General features: G+C 39.6%; 1 protein-coding gene across 4 annotated transcripts; it reads left to right on the top strand.

The window, feature by feature from the left end:
- The first annotated feature begins 314 nt into the window (after positions 1-314).
- On the top strand, positions 315-15,271 carry nlrx1 (NLR family member X1). 4 transcript variants are annotated; one of them, XM_010777610.1, is made up of 12 exons: positions 316-555; positions 2,225-2,278; positions 3,424-3,536; positions 6,452-6,845; positions 7,111-7,342; positions 8,211-9,378; positions 9,537-9,741; positions 10,577-10,672; positions 11,369-11,455; positions 12,295-12,546; positions 12,637-12,841; positions 14,696-15,271. In XM_010777610.1, exons 2-12 carry the CDS (start codon positions 2,262-2,264, stop codon positions 14,864-14,866), a joined length of 2,940 nt encoding a protein of 979 aa, XP_010775912.1. In that variant the 5' UTR covers positions 316-555; positions 2,225-2,261; the 3' UTR covers positions 14,867-15,271. The 4 variants fall into 4 exon arrangements, with proteins under 4 accessions (XP_010775914.1, XP_010775912.1, XP_010775911.1 ...); XM_010777609.1 differs by having other exon boundaries at positions 316-550; XM_010777611.1 differs by having other exon boundaries at positions 316-550; positions 9,558-9,741.
- Positions 15,272-18,349: the final 3,078 nt, after the last annotated feature.

Below are 18,349 nucleotides of genomic sequence, written 5' to 3' on the forward strand. Positions count from 1 at the left end.
CAGATAAATGTGTTTTTCCAGACACTGAAGAAAGCAAAATTCCATGACTTGTCGCTATCAGGACTGTTAGGGAAAACATCAGGCATATATTGTGAGATTATTAAGTTTCTAAGAGAAATTGATCAATTTAAAATAATCTAGAGTTTTGGTTCTTTGTTTTGTTTGTTTTGTTTATTGTTTTCTGCTTAGTCTCTTGTCCACACTCCAGTCCAGTTGGTGGCGGTAATGCACCTACAAGTTGGTTTGCCAACCGCCAATAAAGAAGAAGAAGAAGAAGAAGAAGAAGAAGAAGAAGAAGAAGAAGAAGAAGAAGAAGGTCGAAGTGTATTTTATTCTGAAAATCCTACCGGACTTCCCCTGTAGCGGAACACAGAACTGAACATTAAAGTGTACCTCTCTGTTTTCGCGTTACGGTAGTCAGTCAGTAAACGGAGTGATAGCGATAAGGAGTAATGAATAGGAATGAATGAATGAAGGCAGATAAGATAACCTGAATGTCCGCGGACACAGCCACCGATGGGAGACAAGGACGCAGGACTATAAGGCGTTGGTACTGTATGCTACTATCGTTTCATTTTCCGTGACATTTTACTTCAAATTTGGTTTGCATTCATAACTTTATTAGTTTAGCATGTGAAGGGGTAGAGACATGTTTATAATACGCTAGCATGCATGATAACGTTAAAGTCACTTAAGCTTTGACTCCAGTAACATTTAGCTACACTGACTCGTGCTTCCTGATATTGCTTCTACGCAATGAATATATGAAATGTATTCGAACTGTATCTTAAAATACTATTGCCAGGTGTTTAAGTAGCGTTAAGTCAGTAACCTAAAGTTCCCTTCCTCTATTTTAATGTTTTAATAGACTTGGCTCAACACCAGTGTCCAGGGAACTTGTGCCATAGAAATGTCACGTCCTTTAGTTTTCCACTTCCTCGCCTGTCAGTTTGAACGTTATGTAACTGTCACCTTGTTCTCAGCCTAATACAGTGTTCGGACGGCTGCTGGTATGGCGGCTTCATGCTCCAGTTTCATGATGCAGTTTACATTATGCTTCCGCAATGGCAAATACACTGTTTAGATGATTTAATTAAACTAACTAAAGATTGAAATGTCTGGAAATTAATGGGTCATTCCAGAATTGGTGGACATGTTCTGTCCCACCAATGACATTTCAAATAAACCATGTCCAAAACGCTAAAACAAGTTTTTGTTAAGTTTAATTTATTTCTCCTTGGACCAAATGTATACAGTTGGTAAAAAAGTGTCTTCCAAATATGATCAAAAAGCAATCAAACAGCATTTTCCCTTGTTTTGCGAAATAAGGACGTTGTTAAAAGTTTCCTGTTTGAAAAAATTAAGAAAGACCCAAATCAGTTCAAATTTTTCAAATGTTGTAAATGTAAAGATCAACAATATTTGTTTTTGAGACATTGTTTTGCCTGACGTGTCAAATATGATGAAATACAAAAAAATATATATATTTTGTTATATTGTGCAAAAAACACATTGATTTCAAAAAGTTGAGGATTTTCTGGCTATTATTTGATGTGTCTATGGATGTCTAAAACTTATATCACATTATTGTCTTCATGTTATGAGTTTGACTCCAAAGCGACCCAAATACACTTTTCAGTACTGTAAACATGCGGGAGCAATTTTTGGACAGGTATCTTGCCTAAGGACGCTCTGATTGGTAGATCAGCGCATTAACCCTCAAGTGATATTCATGTCTGAACATGATTTTAACTTATTTCTCCATTGTCAATGTAACGTATGATTTCTAAACAAACAAATATATAACATACAGAACAGATGTGCTTATTCCCTCTAAATAATAATTAACATAAGGTTTGGAGCAGCAGATTGCCCAATAATTGAGACAGAGCTAGCTCAAATAGTGGCCGCTGGCAGTTTAGCTTCTTGTGGCAGGTGCAACGCTGCTGCTGCTGCTGGGCAATGACTTTGTTGCTATGACAAACAAACAGGATTTAAGAGAAAATTGAAGCATTTCCCTTTTTAGATGGTGTTTCTGAGAGATTAAGTCATGTGGATGTGAAGGATCTAGCTTTCTACATTTTCAATTATAAGAGGTGAAGACAAGCTACGGCTCGTTCTGTCAACAGACAAAGCACTGTTTAAAAAATGATTCCAAAAACTCAAGATTACCTGATTGAAAATGACAAATGTCTACATTTTGTGCGTTCCCTGTTTTTCACAGAGTGCTCCTTGACTCAAAGAGGCAGCAGAACAGAAGGATGAGCTCAGTGCAGAGGTAGGTGACCAATTGTTTTTCATAGTTGTGAGGTCACATCCCTTTAGAGGTGCAGGAATGAGTACGAAGAAAGAAAACCCAGAGTGAAAGAGATTGTGGATTTGTGCGATTAAACATGCCAACAAAACTCATCCAAACCTGTTGTACAAGTTAGAACGCATCAATCCCCGCTCACATCAACCCTGGCTGTCAATGGTTGGGCTCTCATTGACATAAAAGGTGGGGTATGTAATTTTGGAGAAACCAGCTCGAGTGCGCTAGAATTTGAAAATACACAGCCGGAAGAAATCTGCTACTTCCTTACAGAGCCGCTCCTCCAACACACACGAACGCGCACATGACCAATGAGGGCACGAGATAAGTTTGTGCACAGATGGAAGGCTGACAGGCAGGTAGGCCATCCAATTATTTTAGCCGGGCCGGCTCAGATGATTGGTCGTGCTTTTTACAGTACTACGGCTTCCACAGAGGACATTTATTTATGGATTTGTTGCCAAAGCACTTTAGATATTCATTGCAATCGGGATGTTAAGAGCATTCCATGGAATAAAACAAAAAGTGTATCTTGAGCCGGTTTCTCAAACTTACCTACCCCACCTTTAAAAAAAAATTAAAGTTTAGGCTATGTTACATTTGTTACAACTTTGTAAGTGTGACATATGATCACACTTCCCAGAAATATGAACGGTGTTACCTTTCCAAGGAAAGTTGCAAAAGACATACAGTTCATAGTACTGCAAGTGCAAGGACTTTAAACAGTCCATTGGGCAATAACAGTCGTGTTACCTCTTGTGGTGATATGGTGATTGAGCAGAATGGTATTTCAATTGCCAATCTTGGAGATTATTACTTAATACTTGTTTTTTTAATGAGACCTAGCATTCTAGACAAAGAAATTCCCTTAATACTTGTTCTTATCATGCAATTAACATTTTTGTGTGTGTGAAAAGCATCATAGGGTGAGCCTTAGTAGAATTACAGGGTGTAATGTGCGTGCCTGTTTAAAATGGCAGTGCCTTGGGGGAATGTGTGTCTGCCTGCCGCAACCTGTTGACTGTGAGATTAAAATGACCTTTAGAGCTCGTCTCTGTGGATTTTAATCTTAAAGATTGTAAACAATGCTGACTGTGTGATGTGATTCGCAGACAGCTGAGTCAGCTGCTGGGAGCATGGAGGTGGAAGAGGAGGGCGGAGTATTCTCTCTACTCCGCCACTGGAATTCACTGCAGGAGCTTCTGCTCCCCCCCTTCAGGACCAGGTGCTCAACTCCGTTTGAAGCCTCTTTGCTTTTTGACAAAAGTCAAATTGAACCATGTTGTTGATTTTTACACAATTAAGCCTTTTTTCAGGGACAAGGTGATTTTTTTAAATGACAGATTTCTATAATGACAGATTTTTTTCAACATATTGATGATTCTTTAACATTTAAATAATTTTTCTTAGTTCAAAAATGTAATAATTTTGAAAATTGGGTTAATTCACAAAAAAGGATGCTCTTACAGAAAGTAGGTGATTTCTCAAAAATGTTATTTCTAACAATTAAATCATCTTTGAAAACTGTTGGATTTTTGAAAAATGACATTATGCAAATAAATAAAATGTTGTGTTTTTTGAAGATTTGCCAATTTTGAAGGATTAGGTGATTTATTTATTTTTGACAAAATAAAAAACAAACATTGCCTTCTGACATAAAACTAAAACAGTAAAAAACAAACAAGGTATATTCATAGTGTTACGCCCAGGCCTAGGGGAACCTAGGCGCAGTACAAAGTTTGCTCTCCCCACTTTTCCCACTGTCAAGACAAAGGACGCCGAGACAGAGAATGTCGTTTGGTAAATTTCATTTACCAAATCCAACAAAAATATACTTTCACAACAAAAAAACATGCTGAAAGTCTGATACAAAATTAACAAGACAGGAATAACAAAACCACACAAACGAACTAACCTTTAACACAAAATCTTACCTAATAGAGAAAAATAAATATACAGGCTTCTTACCTACTCTAACTTAAAACAGGAGAAAACAATCAATCCAAAAGAAAGAAAAAGCGGTCTGCACTCCTGAGAAAAATAACTCGTCTACAAAGACAGGTAAAGAAACAGCTCACAGCAAGCAGAGAAGGACAAGATACTCTTAAAGTGTGAACACAGCACAACAGGACAAAAGATCTTAACACGCGCAACGTTGGGAGTAGGAGAAGTTGAGTCAGAGAGAGCGCCGAGGATATGCACGGCTGCAGCTTAAAATGCTCCTGTCTCCTCAGGTGGACCAATCAGCCTGACGAGGGTAGCTAGTCAGCTAACGGGCACCACCTGCTTGCTCACACACACACACACACACACACACACACACAAACACAAACACACTCACAGACACAGAAGGAGGGAAAAATATACACACAAATGACCTAACGACCCAGGGTCGTAACAATAGTGTAAATACAGGATTTTGATTTTTAACAGTTTTTGTTTCTGAACAACTTCATGATTGGAGTTTAGCATTCAGAGGAAGGTTTCAGGACAGTGCTAACGCTGAATATGTTGTGTGAATGTAGTGGTTATGTAAGTATTATTATTAGCAGCAGCAGCAGGTTGCCCTTAAAGGGGCACTACAGCACTTTAGTACTCCACTTCCATAGAGTAGTGAAGCAGAGACAGATACAATATTATTAATGTTTTAGTCTATGCAGCAGAAGCAGAGATGGTTTCAGTTCCAGTCAGGGCTCAGGCTCCAAACACTCAGGATCTTTCCCATGCTCCTTCTTTCGTCAGACCCTCCCTCCCTGCCAACATTATTCAAGCTGCCATCTTCAAACTTAGGCTTCACTTTCTTCTAAACTACACACCTCAAAAGTTTCCTGACTGACACGCTGTTATGAGTAATGTTATATATCTAAAAAAATACAAGTTTAGTTCAGTTAATCAACTCGGATGACCAAATGTTTCCATTATCAACAGCAGAGATATAGCTGACCTTGGTGATATGTGTACAGGTGTGTGTGGTTATTGTGTAGCAGCGAGCTGGGACCCAAAATACCACACAGACAGCTGGTTTCTAGGTCAGAAACCAATGGTCCAAACGCTGTTTCTCATTGCTCGTTGCCCCACATTAAAATAGTGCCGAGACCACAGTGTAAAAAGAACTTCAGCTTTCATGACCAATACTCCTCTGGGTACAGTTTTAGTTATAGCTACATTATCTGTAGTCTTAATGGAGTGGTGCAGTGATGACATATTTTTGTAGGCCCACCCAAAAGTTAGCATCACATTACATTGCATTTAGCTGACGCTTTTATCCAAAGCGACTTACAATAAGTGCATTCGACCAAGAAGATACAAACTTGAAGAAAACAGAATCATATAAGTACATCAGGTTTCATAGAGCTAAAACATTTCAAGTGCTACTCAACTGGCTTTAGATAAGCCAGTCCTTTATTAGTATATAAGTGATTTGTTAGTAATTCTATCTCTCAAAGTGCTCCCTCGACCAAATTCAATATGATTTCTCCATTGGATTTTGGAAAATGTCTAAAAATAAGCTCTGTGGCAAAATCTAATTTATGATACTTGCACATTTGTTCGACAGCAGGATAGACTCCACATATTATCACCACTTAGAAGCGTAAATGCAATAGGCATTGCATAATGCTAACTCAAGGCAGCATAGCTTCACCTCACCTTGTAGTATTGTCGGTTGAACCAGTGGTAAGTCAAGTCTGTGTTTTAAGTTATTCCAATAGCCTTTTATAATAGTTGCTTATGTTTACCCATAGATCTTTTAAAACATTATCCTAGTGTGTTTTTCTAGTGTCTGCTAACATGCACAGGTTTTGAAGTGCAGAATGGTTCATTGTCATCCATTATAAAGTGGGTTTTTTACATTTGAACAGGTGTCCTTACACGCAGTGGATTGGTTGCACAGCTCCAAAAAGACTTGATGCAAAGGAAAAGTTGCGAGAACACTGAAACATTTATGCAAGATTATGTAATTAATCCTAAACAGAACTACAAATAACATCATTACACTATTTCACCTCTTTTAGAAAAATGTACATGTCAAAAGCAGCTCTCGGGGTATTTTGTGAAATCTGAAAATATGTCCCTTATGTCAAAGGGGAGTTGGGAAAAGTTCAACTCAAAGTGTGAAGCTCACTTTTTACTCTCTTACAGAAGAAGCCATAGAGATCCACAAGAAGAAGCTCTTCCTGTGGTTCAGCCACCTTCCTCAGGAGGAGAAACAGTTTGGAGGCTACTTCAGCCCGGAGACCATGCATGTGGACCCGCTGATCCTGGAAAGAAATGCAGAGGAGAGGGCAGGACTGCTCACTTCCCCTCTCCAAACCCAGACCCCCTCCAGCGGCCATGTGACCGTGGAGCAGCTGTTTGAAACCACCGATGCCTGGAGTGAGGACCGGGGCCTCAACGTGCTGCTGTACGGGGCTGTGGGGACCGGGAAAAGTACCGTGGTGCGAAAGCTGGTGCTGGATTGGTGCGCTGGTGCCACCCTGACTCACTTCAAGCTGCTGGTTCCTTTCTCTTGTGAGGACCTGGGCCAACTGTCAAAGTAAGACAGATATATATAGTAATGAAGAAATGCCTACGGGAGCACTTCAGAAAAGATAGATGGGAAATAAAAATGCATATTGACAACATAACTAAAAATAATGTTGACATCAGTGCTGTAGCTGGTTGTAAGATTAGATTTCAAATCTATTTTCTTTAGAATTTCTTCTAGAATATGAAAATGGACACGGTGGCCCAGATTTAGTTTACGTCGTTGGATATGTTAGCAATAAATTGCACAAAGTGAATTATCCCCTCTATCACAGGGCGGTCTCCTTGAGGGACCTTGTGGGCAGGAAGTACCTCCACCTAAAAAAACACCCCCTGCTGGGCGGGGAGGGGAACCAGGCCAGGGATGTACTCTTCCTCTTCAATGGGATGGAGAAGATGAAACTGGACTTCCGGATTGGAGCCACGGAGCTTTGCAGTGACCCCAATGAGGTGCTGCCTCCAGGTGTAGTGGTGGTCAACCTGCTGAGGAAGTACCTCCTGCCTGAGGTGAGGGACAATCACTGTAATGTTATTTATTCATCTCTTCTGTTTCTCTGTAATCAGCACTTCCTGTAGAAGTTTCACAATAAAAGCCTTGAGTAAAGGGCAGGATCATTTCCTTTAAAACAGCTGGACGGCTTAAATAAGGGCTAAATAAAGATTGTCTGTAGTTTTATGTGTTACTTGGTCATATTCATACTGTATTTATTCTGTTTTAAATTAAAGAGCTGGAGCTGTGAAATATGTGAGCTCCAGCAATTCATATAAATATATTATTTAGGACAGCACTGAACTGAATCTTTTTTTCCGTTGTGCACCCAAAGCAATATCAATTTAGCTGGTGTTAGATTTTTATATGGCATTTTATCTACAGTATAATGACAGTTGTCACAACATCAACAAAAATCAAATTCTTTGTTTTAAGAAAAGGAACCTAGTCTTCTACAGCTCAAGAGCACTTTCCAGCCTTCAGTCATCCATAATATTCAATTATATACCAAATAATAATGACCAAATAACACAAAACAAAAACATGGCAAAAAGAATCAGGAAATTGAACTTTTTCCCTGGATATATGTTCCAAAAAAGGGGAAGCATTTTGACTTTGAGCGGAGAACCAGAAGTGGTCAAATGCTAACTCATCTCTGGGTTTTAGGACGCATCCTTGCAACATCACTATCAATGTTCTATGTTCTACAGAGAAATGCTGTGTTCTTGTACCAAGCAGAATCAATTAAAATACCCAAGGCCGAACAAGCCAAAAAGTTTGCAAAAGTATACTAGGTACTCTTTAAATCTGTGTTTATTTCTTAAGTGTATTCATTTCAATATGTGTTGTTGTTGGCTTTATAAGTTGGCTGTTGTATGTTCCCAGGCCAGCGTCTTGGTTACCACCAGACTTTCTGCTCTGGACCGTATCCCTCAGAAGTACGTGACTCGCTATGCCCAGATTTGTGGCTTCAATGATCCGGACCGCCAGCGAGCTTACTTCACCAGCCGCCTGATGCAGCAGACTGGAGAAACTGCACATAACAATGAGGCCCATGGTCTGATAGAGCTACTCTACCTCAACCTTCAGAGAGAGAGCCAGCTGGCTGCAGCCTGCTTCCTCCCGTCCTACTGCTGGCTCACATGTGCCACCTTACACTTCCTCCATTTCACAGACGCCAAGGCACCCATCCGCACACTGACCGGCATCTACACCAGTTTCCTCAGACTCAACTTTGGAGGGGAGGTGCTTGGCACAGGGACAGGGACAAATGCGGCCATTCAGGAGCAGCACAATTCTCTGATGTTGTATGTAGTCCGTACAGTCGGGAAACTTGCGTTTGACGGCGTGACGAACAAACGCACGTCATTCTCAGAAGAGGAACTGGAGCAGTGGATAGGAGGGAAGACCAAGACGGATGAGGAGCTGCGTCAGCTGGCCATGTTCCGGACTGATGTGCTCGACTTCTTCTTGGCTCCCTGTGTAGAAAGCTTCAAGCATTCACCAGAAGACCCCAGTAAGATTGATCAGAAGCGGTATGTTTTTGCTGTCCCGGCCATGCAGGAGTACCTGGCAGCTCTCTACGTTGTTCTAGGAGAGAACAAATCTGCTCTGGAGAAGATGACCAAGCAGGTGTCTGTGGCCATTGGTCAAGCCAGTGAGGACGTCAGTGCCATCTTTAACATCCTCTCTAAGTTCATTCCCCTCCGGATATTCACTGTTTTCAACCTCCTTAAGCTTTTTCCAAAGCTCTACGAGAAGATCAGCATTAAAAACCAAGGCAGTATCGCCAGAACCATGGCTGCCGAGATGTTCCGCACCGAGGATCGCCACAACGAGGACGTACTGGATCAGGTGGAGCAAAGCCTCCTGGGAGTCCATGGCCCAGAGCCCCAGCAGATCAGTGAGGCCCAGCCTTTTGAGCTCTACCCTATCTTCATGGGGGGGCTGTTGCATTACGGTAACCGTGTCCTTCTCCAGCAACTCGGCTGCAGCATTCAGAGCACCACTGTGGTCCAGATCACTCATGCCCTCAGGAAGTACCTTGTCAGAGGTAACAGATGTGTTCATTTCAGTCTTGTTAAACACTGTGTGCTTTGTCTTTTGACTTGAGTGATTGTTTAAGTACTTTAAGTCTATTAAGGTTAACTTGACACATCAGAATTCCCCTGAAAGATCCCCTGCGCTCAAATATTTTTTATTATGTTGAAGTTTTGTCTTATTTAATACTAGAGCTGAGCCAGCCTCAGCCCCCAGAAGAGCTGATGGATCTGCTGCTCCTCCTCTATGAGTTCCAGAACCCCAGACTGACCGCAGAGGTTTTGGCCTCGATCAGAAGCATCCGCCTCACCAACGTCCGTATGACCTCACTCAAGTGCTTTGTCCTGAGCTCTGTGCTGTCGTGCACTCCTGCCAGGTAAAGCGCTTCATTTGAAACCTGTTTAGGGTTTAGTACTTTATTTTTTTCCTGGCTTTGTAAGATATTATGATTTCTACTTGTTTAATACCAAGTGGATCCAAAAGAGTATACTTGGAGTTGCTGCTACAACTATTGGGCTTCGTGAAATTACAGCCTTGGCCATACCTACTGCTGGAAAATCGTGTTCGCACCCAACAATTAGAAATAAATTTAAAAAACAATCAAGAAACTACAACAAAAGAGCAGTTTTAATATTGGGAGAACTTCCGTGACTAAATCTTACTGAAACGTTTAAACCAGAAGATAGTAGAGTCTTACGGTTTCTCTCACGGCATTCTTGTAAAAACAACTAGTGGTGTCAATTGATCTAAAAAATGACCCATGAAATGCAATCTGAGAAAGAGAAATCTGAAGATTCCTTACTTTATCATAACGTGATTTCTGAATTATTGGCATGAAGACAGATCCTTTTCTGTCACTTAGCTAAAGCATCAACGAACCCACTGTCACAGGGAGCCGCTGTGGTTACCTTCTGTGCGATACACAGAGTTGATTTTCTGGTATTTTCATATTGGCGCTAACATTGATAGCCCTAGTAAAATCATATGTTATGATAAAGAAATAAAGCTCTGTTCTCCGTTGTATTTTTTTTAATTGAAGTATTCTCCATAGGCAGCGATGTTCAGCGCAAAGATTTCAGTTTCAAAAACTTTCTGAAGACATTATAGCTATAGTATAGTTTGTTAGTTTATATCTACTGCATATGAAATGCATATAATTAGTATGTTTAGTGTTGTCATTTTACAAAACATGTTGTGGTGTCTGACTGCAGTTATCACCTTGAAGAGCTGGACCTGTCCTCCTGCCTGCTGACTCAGGACAGGCTTCCGATGCTGTGGCCTGCCTTCAGACACACATTCAAACTCAAGTGAGGAACACTCTTCTTTGTGGTTTGCAGTGAATAACAGAGGGGCCCTTTTCAAAGGAAATATGTGGTTTGTTTGCATCTTGCTAAAGGTTGTACTGTAATATTACTAAGAATTAAACAGTGTTTGTTAAACCATAGCAATATTAATACATCAGACGGATTAGAATTCAGTAGAACTACTTTATCTGTCCTAATCAGTTACAGTGTGTTTTGTTTTATTTGTAGTTTATTGTAAATCAAAGAGGTATGTCTGAGTGATGTTTTCAATCAGAGAAAAAGTCTATGAACTCTCACATATCTTTGGCATGTTGTCTACTAACATGTATCTGTGTTTATTGGTTAGCATTTTATCGGCTTCATTTGATTAATAGCTGTTTTGTTTTTTTCTAAATATATATTATTTCTTTATTAAATCGTTTTATTTCTTGATTGACTCATCAATTAGTCTACTTCTCTAAAGTAACCAAATAGAGAGTCAATGTGTGGCATCCCTGTGGTAAAACATGGTTAAACCAGTTCAAACAGGTTAATGATGTGGCATTAAGCCAAAGAGGTTCTTGTGCTTTTAGTCCACCCTTATTGATATAAATGGGTCATAAGATGTGTTTTAAAGGCATTTTTACTAATGACTCATTCTCGTCTAGCATGTGAATGCTGTGTGTGATTGTTGTGTCTGCCTGTCTCTGTTGTCCTCAGTTTGCAATTTAACAGCCTGGGTCCTGAGTCCTGCATCCTCCTCAGGGATCTGCTTCTAGACCCCGAGAGCTGTATTAGATCCCTACAGTAAGAACACGTTTACTCATGTCTTTAAGGGTTCTGTACAAAGGAATCCTCTCTTTACTGTGCTATTGTCTTTCGTTTGGAATATACAAAATTCAATGAGTTACTCAAAGTGACCTGATCAACAGCGCTGCAGATCAGGTCCAAACATTACAAAGTAATTCATCAAACGCAGTTAGCTGCTGGATGAACAGCAGGCAGGTGGTTATTGTGAACCAACACACCTTCAACATCATGAGTAAACACCACGTTTTACCATGCCAATTATTATTATTATTATTAGTATTAGTATTAGTATTATTAGTATTATTACTACCAATTATAGAGTGAGACCATCTGTTCTGTACCAGCACAGCCTCCTAAATGATCCTTATCTCAAATGGTTTACCCATAAGAAAGGGTCCATTAGTCCTGCTTTTTTCAGAAAATGTGCTTGATGTTAAAGGCAGTCACAGGCCATTGTCAAATATTAAAAAAAAATCAGTTCCTGTCTTCTCCCAATCACTGAACTTCGGTGAAAAAACATAAGTACAGATGTGAAGGGGAATACATCAGGACCTTGGGATAGACAACCGGACTAAAATGTTCCGTAAATGGACCACTGGAAGCATCTAGATACTTTGCCTCGTCAGTTTCATGCAGGCAACATTTATTTTAAAACAAATAATAAATAAAGGAAGTGAAAGGAATTGGTGCTCACCCTCACCGGCCACTTGTATTTATCAATATGAACCCCAGTTAGTATGATTGTATGAAACGATTTGATTTAAAATATAACTTTTTTCAATAGATGCATTATTGAATAGCCCAGCAATGTCTGACTATTCTAACGTGTTCTTCAGACTGTGTGACAACACTCTGCTGGAGTCTGGAGCCAGCACTCTGCTGGAGGCCTTCCCAGAGAACCAGTCCCTGACGCACCTGTCCCTGATGCACACCGGGCTGGGGGACCGGGGGGCCCAAGAGCTGGCTGAGAGGCTCCAGCAGCACAAGGGCCTCCAGGAGCTCAACGTGGCCTACAACAACATCGGAGACAGGACTGCCATGACTCTGGTGGACGCCTGCAGGGAGCACCCCAGCATCCACACTGTGCAGTGAGCAGCTCTGCAACACAGTGTAGTGAAGAGTGTCACTATCTTCTCTTCAGGTTTTGGTGTTGATGTAGTGTGTTGTGTGTTGTGCAGCTTGTACCTGAACCCTCTCACTGACGTGGGGAAGCAGTCACTGTATGTCCGAGGAGATCCCAAGAGCCAAAGCGGCCGGAGGGTGAAGGTCCTGGCTTCAGTCACCGAGGGCTCAGACCTCTCCGAGGACTGGCACCCCATTCTCAGCGTGATCCAGAAGAACATCTCCTCCTGGGACCGCCAACGAGTCAAGGAGCAGCTGAAGGTACACACAACTACGTAATGAAGTCAGAGAGAAACCTCAGCGATAAGAAAAACCCTACAGTTCATCTGAGTTAAATGTCCATAAACTATGACTATAGCATTTAGAAAACATTTGCATAATCATTAACTAAAAAGGTAAAAAGTATGAGGTTAAGCATACAAATTAATTTCACCACTGAAAATGAAAGATGTTGCTGTTACTGATATGTGATTAATAACTATTGACTACTGACTCCACAAACATTATTGACGTTTCGTGCAACTAATGTATGTCTTGGAGAAATACCGTTTGAACCATCGGCTTAACAAGACAAAGTGTTAAATAGTGTTTTATTTGTCATATAGTTTACAGATTTGTATCTTCACGGTCAACTTTTTATATTTTCGAATATAATATATATATTTTAGAATATTTTCATCTTCTATTTTGAGATGTTTATATTGTATAATTGTTTATTTTCTACTCCCTTTTATTTCTAATTATGTGCAATAGAATGTATTAATGCTGCTGCCACGAAACATTATCTTATCTTATTTTAGCTGGTGAAGGTGTTTTTGTGAAAAAGCGCCCTCTTGTGGTGAAACCCCACAATCGAATGAATGGTCATGTTCATCATGGAGAATAGACGCTGAGTATCTTAACCCATAGAGCAGCGGTTCCCAACCTTTTTCAACTCAGGGCCCACTTAAGAATCCAAAAAATGTTCGCGGCCCACATTCAACCATAAACAATACGGAGTCTAAATAAAGTTCTGATTGGTCAATTCAGAACATGTGACATGTTGTTAATCCAGTGGAACAGACCACTGTCAAGGACTGTAATGACCGTTGCTAAGGAGGATCGAGAAAGAGAAAGGAAAAGAGGTTAAAATACAAAAAAAATGTTTCCACACAAATCATAATGTTTGCAAATTATTTGGCGGCAAATATTGAATTTACATTTACACCCTTTAATATTTTATTTGGGCTTTTAGATGAAGACCGCACACAGTTAATAAATACAACTATTCTTCTGGCTAAAATACATATTAATTATGTAATCTTAATTTAAGGTGTTTGAAGAGTAGATTAAAAATACAATTTATTTTGGAAAAAATGATTGCCACAAAAAATGAAAGGGTGGCTCAACACGCCATGAAATGGGAAATAATGAGCTCTAACGAAGAGTGGGATTAAAGGAACAATAAATATGCTTGCCATGTTGTGTTTGAGGTGGTATTTGGCTGCCAACCTATTTTTGTTTGTGAAATGTTGAAGTGCAAAAATTATTTGGCGGCATTAAGCGCATTTCACAACATTTGGGACCTCATGATTTAAATAAGGGCTATTGTGTTTGTACTGGGAAGTTGTTTTGCCTTTACCTTTTAAAAAATGAACCGCTGATTTGAAGACGTCGTCAGTCAAGAGGAAAACGGCGTAACGTGACTAACATGGAAGTTGTAGTAGTGCTGTCATGAATATTGCTGAGACTGCCAAGGCACACNTTGTTTTGCCTTTACCTTTTAAAAAATGAACCGCTGATTTGAAGACGTCGTCAGTCAAGAGGAAAACGGCGTAACGTGACTAACATGGAAGTTGTAGTAGTGCTGTCATGAATATTGTATATTTGCTTCAATGACCGTCCTCCTGTCGGGCAGACTACCAGAGTCTGGGATTTGGAGGCATTGGGCTCTCAGTGGGCTGGCCTTCAATTTGGAGGAGAAAACATAAGTGGGGGCCTCTTTATAGCATTAAGAAAGTATTTCCTTAATCATTAACTACAAAGGAAGAACGTTTGAGAGGGTAAGCATACAAATACATTCCTCCATGAAGTCCATTGTGATGCATGACAGTAACTCAGCCCCTCCCCCTGCAGGTGTTCCTCAGGGACCTGGAGTGGGGCCGTCAGCAGCAGCAGAGTTTCTGGAAGAGGCTGCACTTCCGCAGGGTGGAGAAGGGCATCCGGCAGACTCTACGGATGCTGGAGAAGGACACTATACCTCCATCCTCAGGAAAAAGCAAATGGGCCATCAACACCAGGAGGTGAAACGGGCTACATCTTCATAACTGTAAAGAGCTGACTGCATTCAACAGTTTACCAAGCATCTCAAAGAGACTTTTTTTTATCATTTTGTCAGAGATGTTTTAATCCTAACAGAGAATGCAGTCAGGACACTCACAGCGAGCTTTTTACCAATAATTGCAGCAAAATGCATTTTGGCGGTGTAATGCTTTTGTAATGCTATGGAACAAAAATGAGCTGACTATTCAGGTGCATTTAATGAACACGAACACATATGATAGACTTTCTGATGTACATACAACTACATGATAACACAAGAGGAGGTTGGGGAGGCGGATAGAGTTACATCTATTTGGTTTTTAAAGGTCCCCTATTATACTCTTTTTCAACAATATTGGTCTCAGATATACACAGAACATGTCTCTGAAGTGTTTGTCTCTAAATACCAAACAGATCATTGTAGCATGCCATAAAGCCCTCTGTTTCAGCCCTGTTTCAAAAGTGCTGATTCTGGGTCAGCACTGTTGAACAGGGCGCTATTGGCTAATGGTTGCACAACCCAAAAAAACATTGTTATACATATTTATGTATAAAAGACATGGAAAAGTGGATTTTGCATAATAGGTGACCTTTTTAAAGAATTTCAACAGGTATCATCTGATATGTTTTCCTCTCAAACTGAAGCAGATTGTTTGTTAAATGTTAATATGCTGGGTATAAGTTACAAGTCAATCTTTAAGTAAAATAACAAGGCTGCTGCAGTGATTTTGTAATCAGGTCCATTAAGCTGGGAGACTGACGAGTGATTTCATCTTGGTGCCTCCCTAATATGCTCCTGAATTCGGAGTCACATGCAGCCACATATGTGCAAAGCCTTATATAACTTTTAAAATATATGTATTGAGCTAAGAAAGTGTACCTTCATGTTTTCTCTTAGACTCATTCAGTTCAAAATAAAACAAATATGTACTGTACTGTGTCTGCATTCAAGAGGAAGTGTGTTTATTGCTCTTCTCTGATATGACAGGCTGCCTTATTTCACCACCAACAGCTGTATTTGGTTTGATCTTGTAAATGTGTTTGTTCTATACTATATGTTGAACATCTAAGTAGGTTTTTGGTACAAACTGAAACGTGTTGTTCCATTTCATTTCATTTCATTGAGCTGTACCAAGTACCAAAAGCTGGCATTAAATGTCAAGTTGTATTAAAGTTATTTTATGATTAGAGTTCCTGCTAGAACGTAAAATATTTTAAGTATTAAATATGATATTGTAATTTTAGTCAAAGTTTTTGCAGATCTACTTGTGTTTGAGTTTGTTTGCTTTGTTTAATGGACAATAGGGTTTTGTAAAAACCCATGTTCAACTACCTAATGAAAAAAAGGGCCAGTACCCAGCTGGTTTCAAAAGCACATGATACTCCTATCCCTTTCCTATGGGTTTGTTGTGGAACATGTAAACTGTATCAATGGTAGGGCTGAACCAAATAACTTTTCTTGAAGTTACTTTTTTCTTACCTTATTTCTGTTTTTGTTTGCACCTGCCTTCAACCCTCCAAGTTAAAAAGGTTATGGAGGAATGCTGCCTTATTTTAACTTTATTTCATATCCGATGTTCTATCCTCAGATCAGCATGATGTGGTGCATGTTCAGTGCTGTAATATTACTGCTGGCATGTCATTGAAACATGCTGCATTAAATTGTATAATGTAAACAGTGTTGTCTAAGTTATTTCTGTTGAATTATGTATTAGATCAAACATAAACATTGTTGTTTACTTGGATAGTTACCTCTTTGTTATGCTAAGCGTAATGACAGCTTCCTTATGTTTGAATGTAGTTGTGTTTATCGAGTAACGTTGATAATTCAAGTGACCAGCTGTATTAAATGGAAATGTTTAAATAGAAAGCAATATTGGGTGTTTTAAAGACATCTTTATTACGTACCAATGGGCTTTGACCTAAAAGCCACGAGAAGGAAAGGACACTGTTGGGTCTACAGACATTTCTTCCACCACATTGTGTCGGCTCCTCTCTGCCAGTCGGTAAATGTTTAACCTATATGACTGGCTAAAGGAGTCACCATCTCACCGGCTGAAGGCGTCTTTTATTGTGTGTGTGTGCTGTGAACCTTGTCTGTCCACAGTGTCACAGTCTGCACAGGAACACACACTCAGGACTCCATGAGGACCTTTACAGGTAGGCTCTGTCTCTGCTCCACTCTCCATTATTTGACTATACAAATGTGAAGTCCCGTTCAACTTGACACAGCTCACTTGAGAGAAGTCACCATGGCTGTATTGGTAAGTCACTCTTACCTGTGTCTGGCTTGCTTTTTTTATTATGGTGAAAAGCAGTGGTGTAAGAAGTACTCAGGTCTTGTATTTAGGTAAAAGTCGCAATACTACATTTTAAAAGTATTCTGTTACAAGTAAAAGTCCTGCATTCAATATCTTACCTAAGTAAAAGTACAATAGTATAAGCATCAGAATATTAAAGTACCAAAAGTAAAAGTACTCCTTATGCGTAATGGCCCATTTTAGAATCACATATAAATTGAGCTACAGGGTTAATATTATTTATACGTTTTTATCACAACTGGTAAAGGTGGAGCTCATTGGAATATTTGTTGTACTGCTGCTGGATATCTTAACCTAAAGATGTATGTCAAAGTGTAATAATTGATTTAGACTTTGTGTTAGCTAATAATCTAAACCTAAAAAGTAACTAGTAACAAAAGCTGAAAAATAAATTAAGTGTAGTAAAAAGTATGACATTGGCTTCTAAAATGTAGTGGAGTAGAAGTAAAAAGTAGCATAAACTGAGAATACAAAGGGAAAGTAGAAGAATCTCAAAATAGAACTTAAGTACAGTACTAGAATAAATGTACTACTAACCACTGGTTATAAGGAGGGTTTGGCCTGTTGACTCTAGGTGGGTTTTTTCTGGTTAAAGTGTTTTTTTGGACAGGATCAATATATAACATATGGGCTTGGATCTGAGGAAAAGAGACACATTGTTGGTTTGGGACAGACAGCTCTCACTACAAATTATTATTTAACATGGCTTTTCTTGAGCATTTCTGTGTAGGTTTCTTTGTCACTACTTGTCTGCCTTACTACATTCAGAGGGAAATATATTAATTTCAACACAGTATCTTGCTTGGAATATTTTGTATTATATATATATATACAGTATTTCCCATTGTGAGAAACAGACTTTCATTGTCTTTTGCTCATCTTTAAAAAACGATTATTGAAAGGTCCCCTATTATACTGTTATTCATCAATATACTATAGGCCTCAGATATATACAAACATGTCTCTGAAGTGTTTGGCTCCAAACACCAAACAGATCATTGCAGCATCCCATAATCCCCTGTTTCAGCCCTGTTTCAAAAGTGCTGATTCTTTGTCTGTTATTTAGATGAAAATAAGGAGCCCCTCTCCACGCCCCTCTGAGAGATATTTGGTTACAAAGAACACAATGGTGCTCTAGGAGGAGATT

The sequence above is a fragment of the Notothenia coriiceps genome, unplaced genomic scaffold (genome assembly GCF_000735185.1).
Source record: "Notothenia coriiceps isolate Sejong01 unplaced genomic scaffold, NC01 NC01_scaffold00018294, whole genome shotgun sequence".
Taxonomy (NCBI): Eukaryota; Metazoa; Chordata; class Actinopteri; order Perciformes; family Nototheniidae; genus Notothenia; species Notothenia coriiceps.

What these genes read in the sequence shown, in the direction of transcription:
- nlrx1 (XM_010777610.1), top strand. An exon ending in CTCCCCCCCTTCAGGACCAG is followed by an intron (nt 3,537 to 6,451) that starts GTGCTCAACTCC and finishes ACTCTCTTACAG; the next exon opens with AAGAAGCCATAGAGATCCAC. An exon ending in GGAAGTACCTCCTGCCTGAG is followed by an intron (nt 7,343 to 8,210) that starts GTGAGGGACAAT and finishes GTATGTTCCCAG; the next exon opens with GCCAGCGTCTTGGTTACCAC.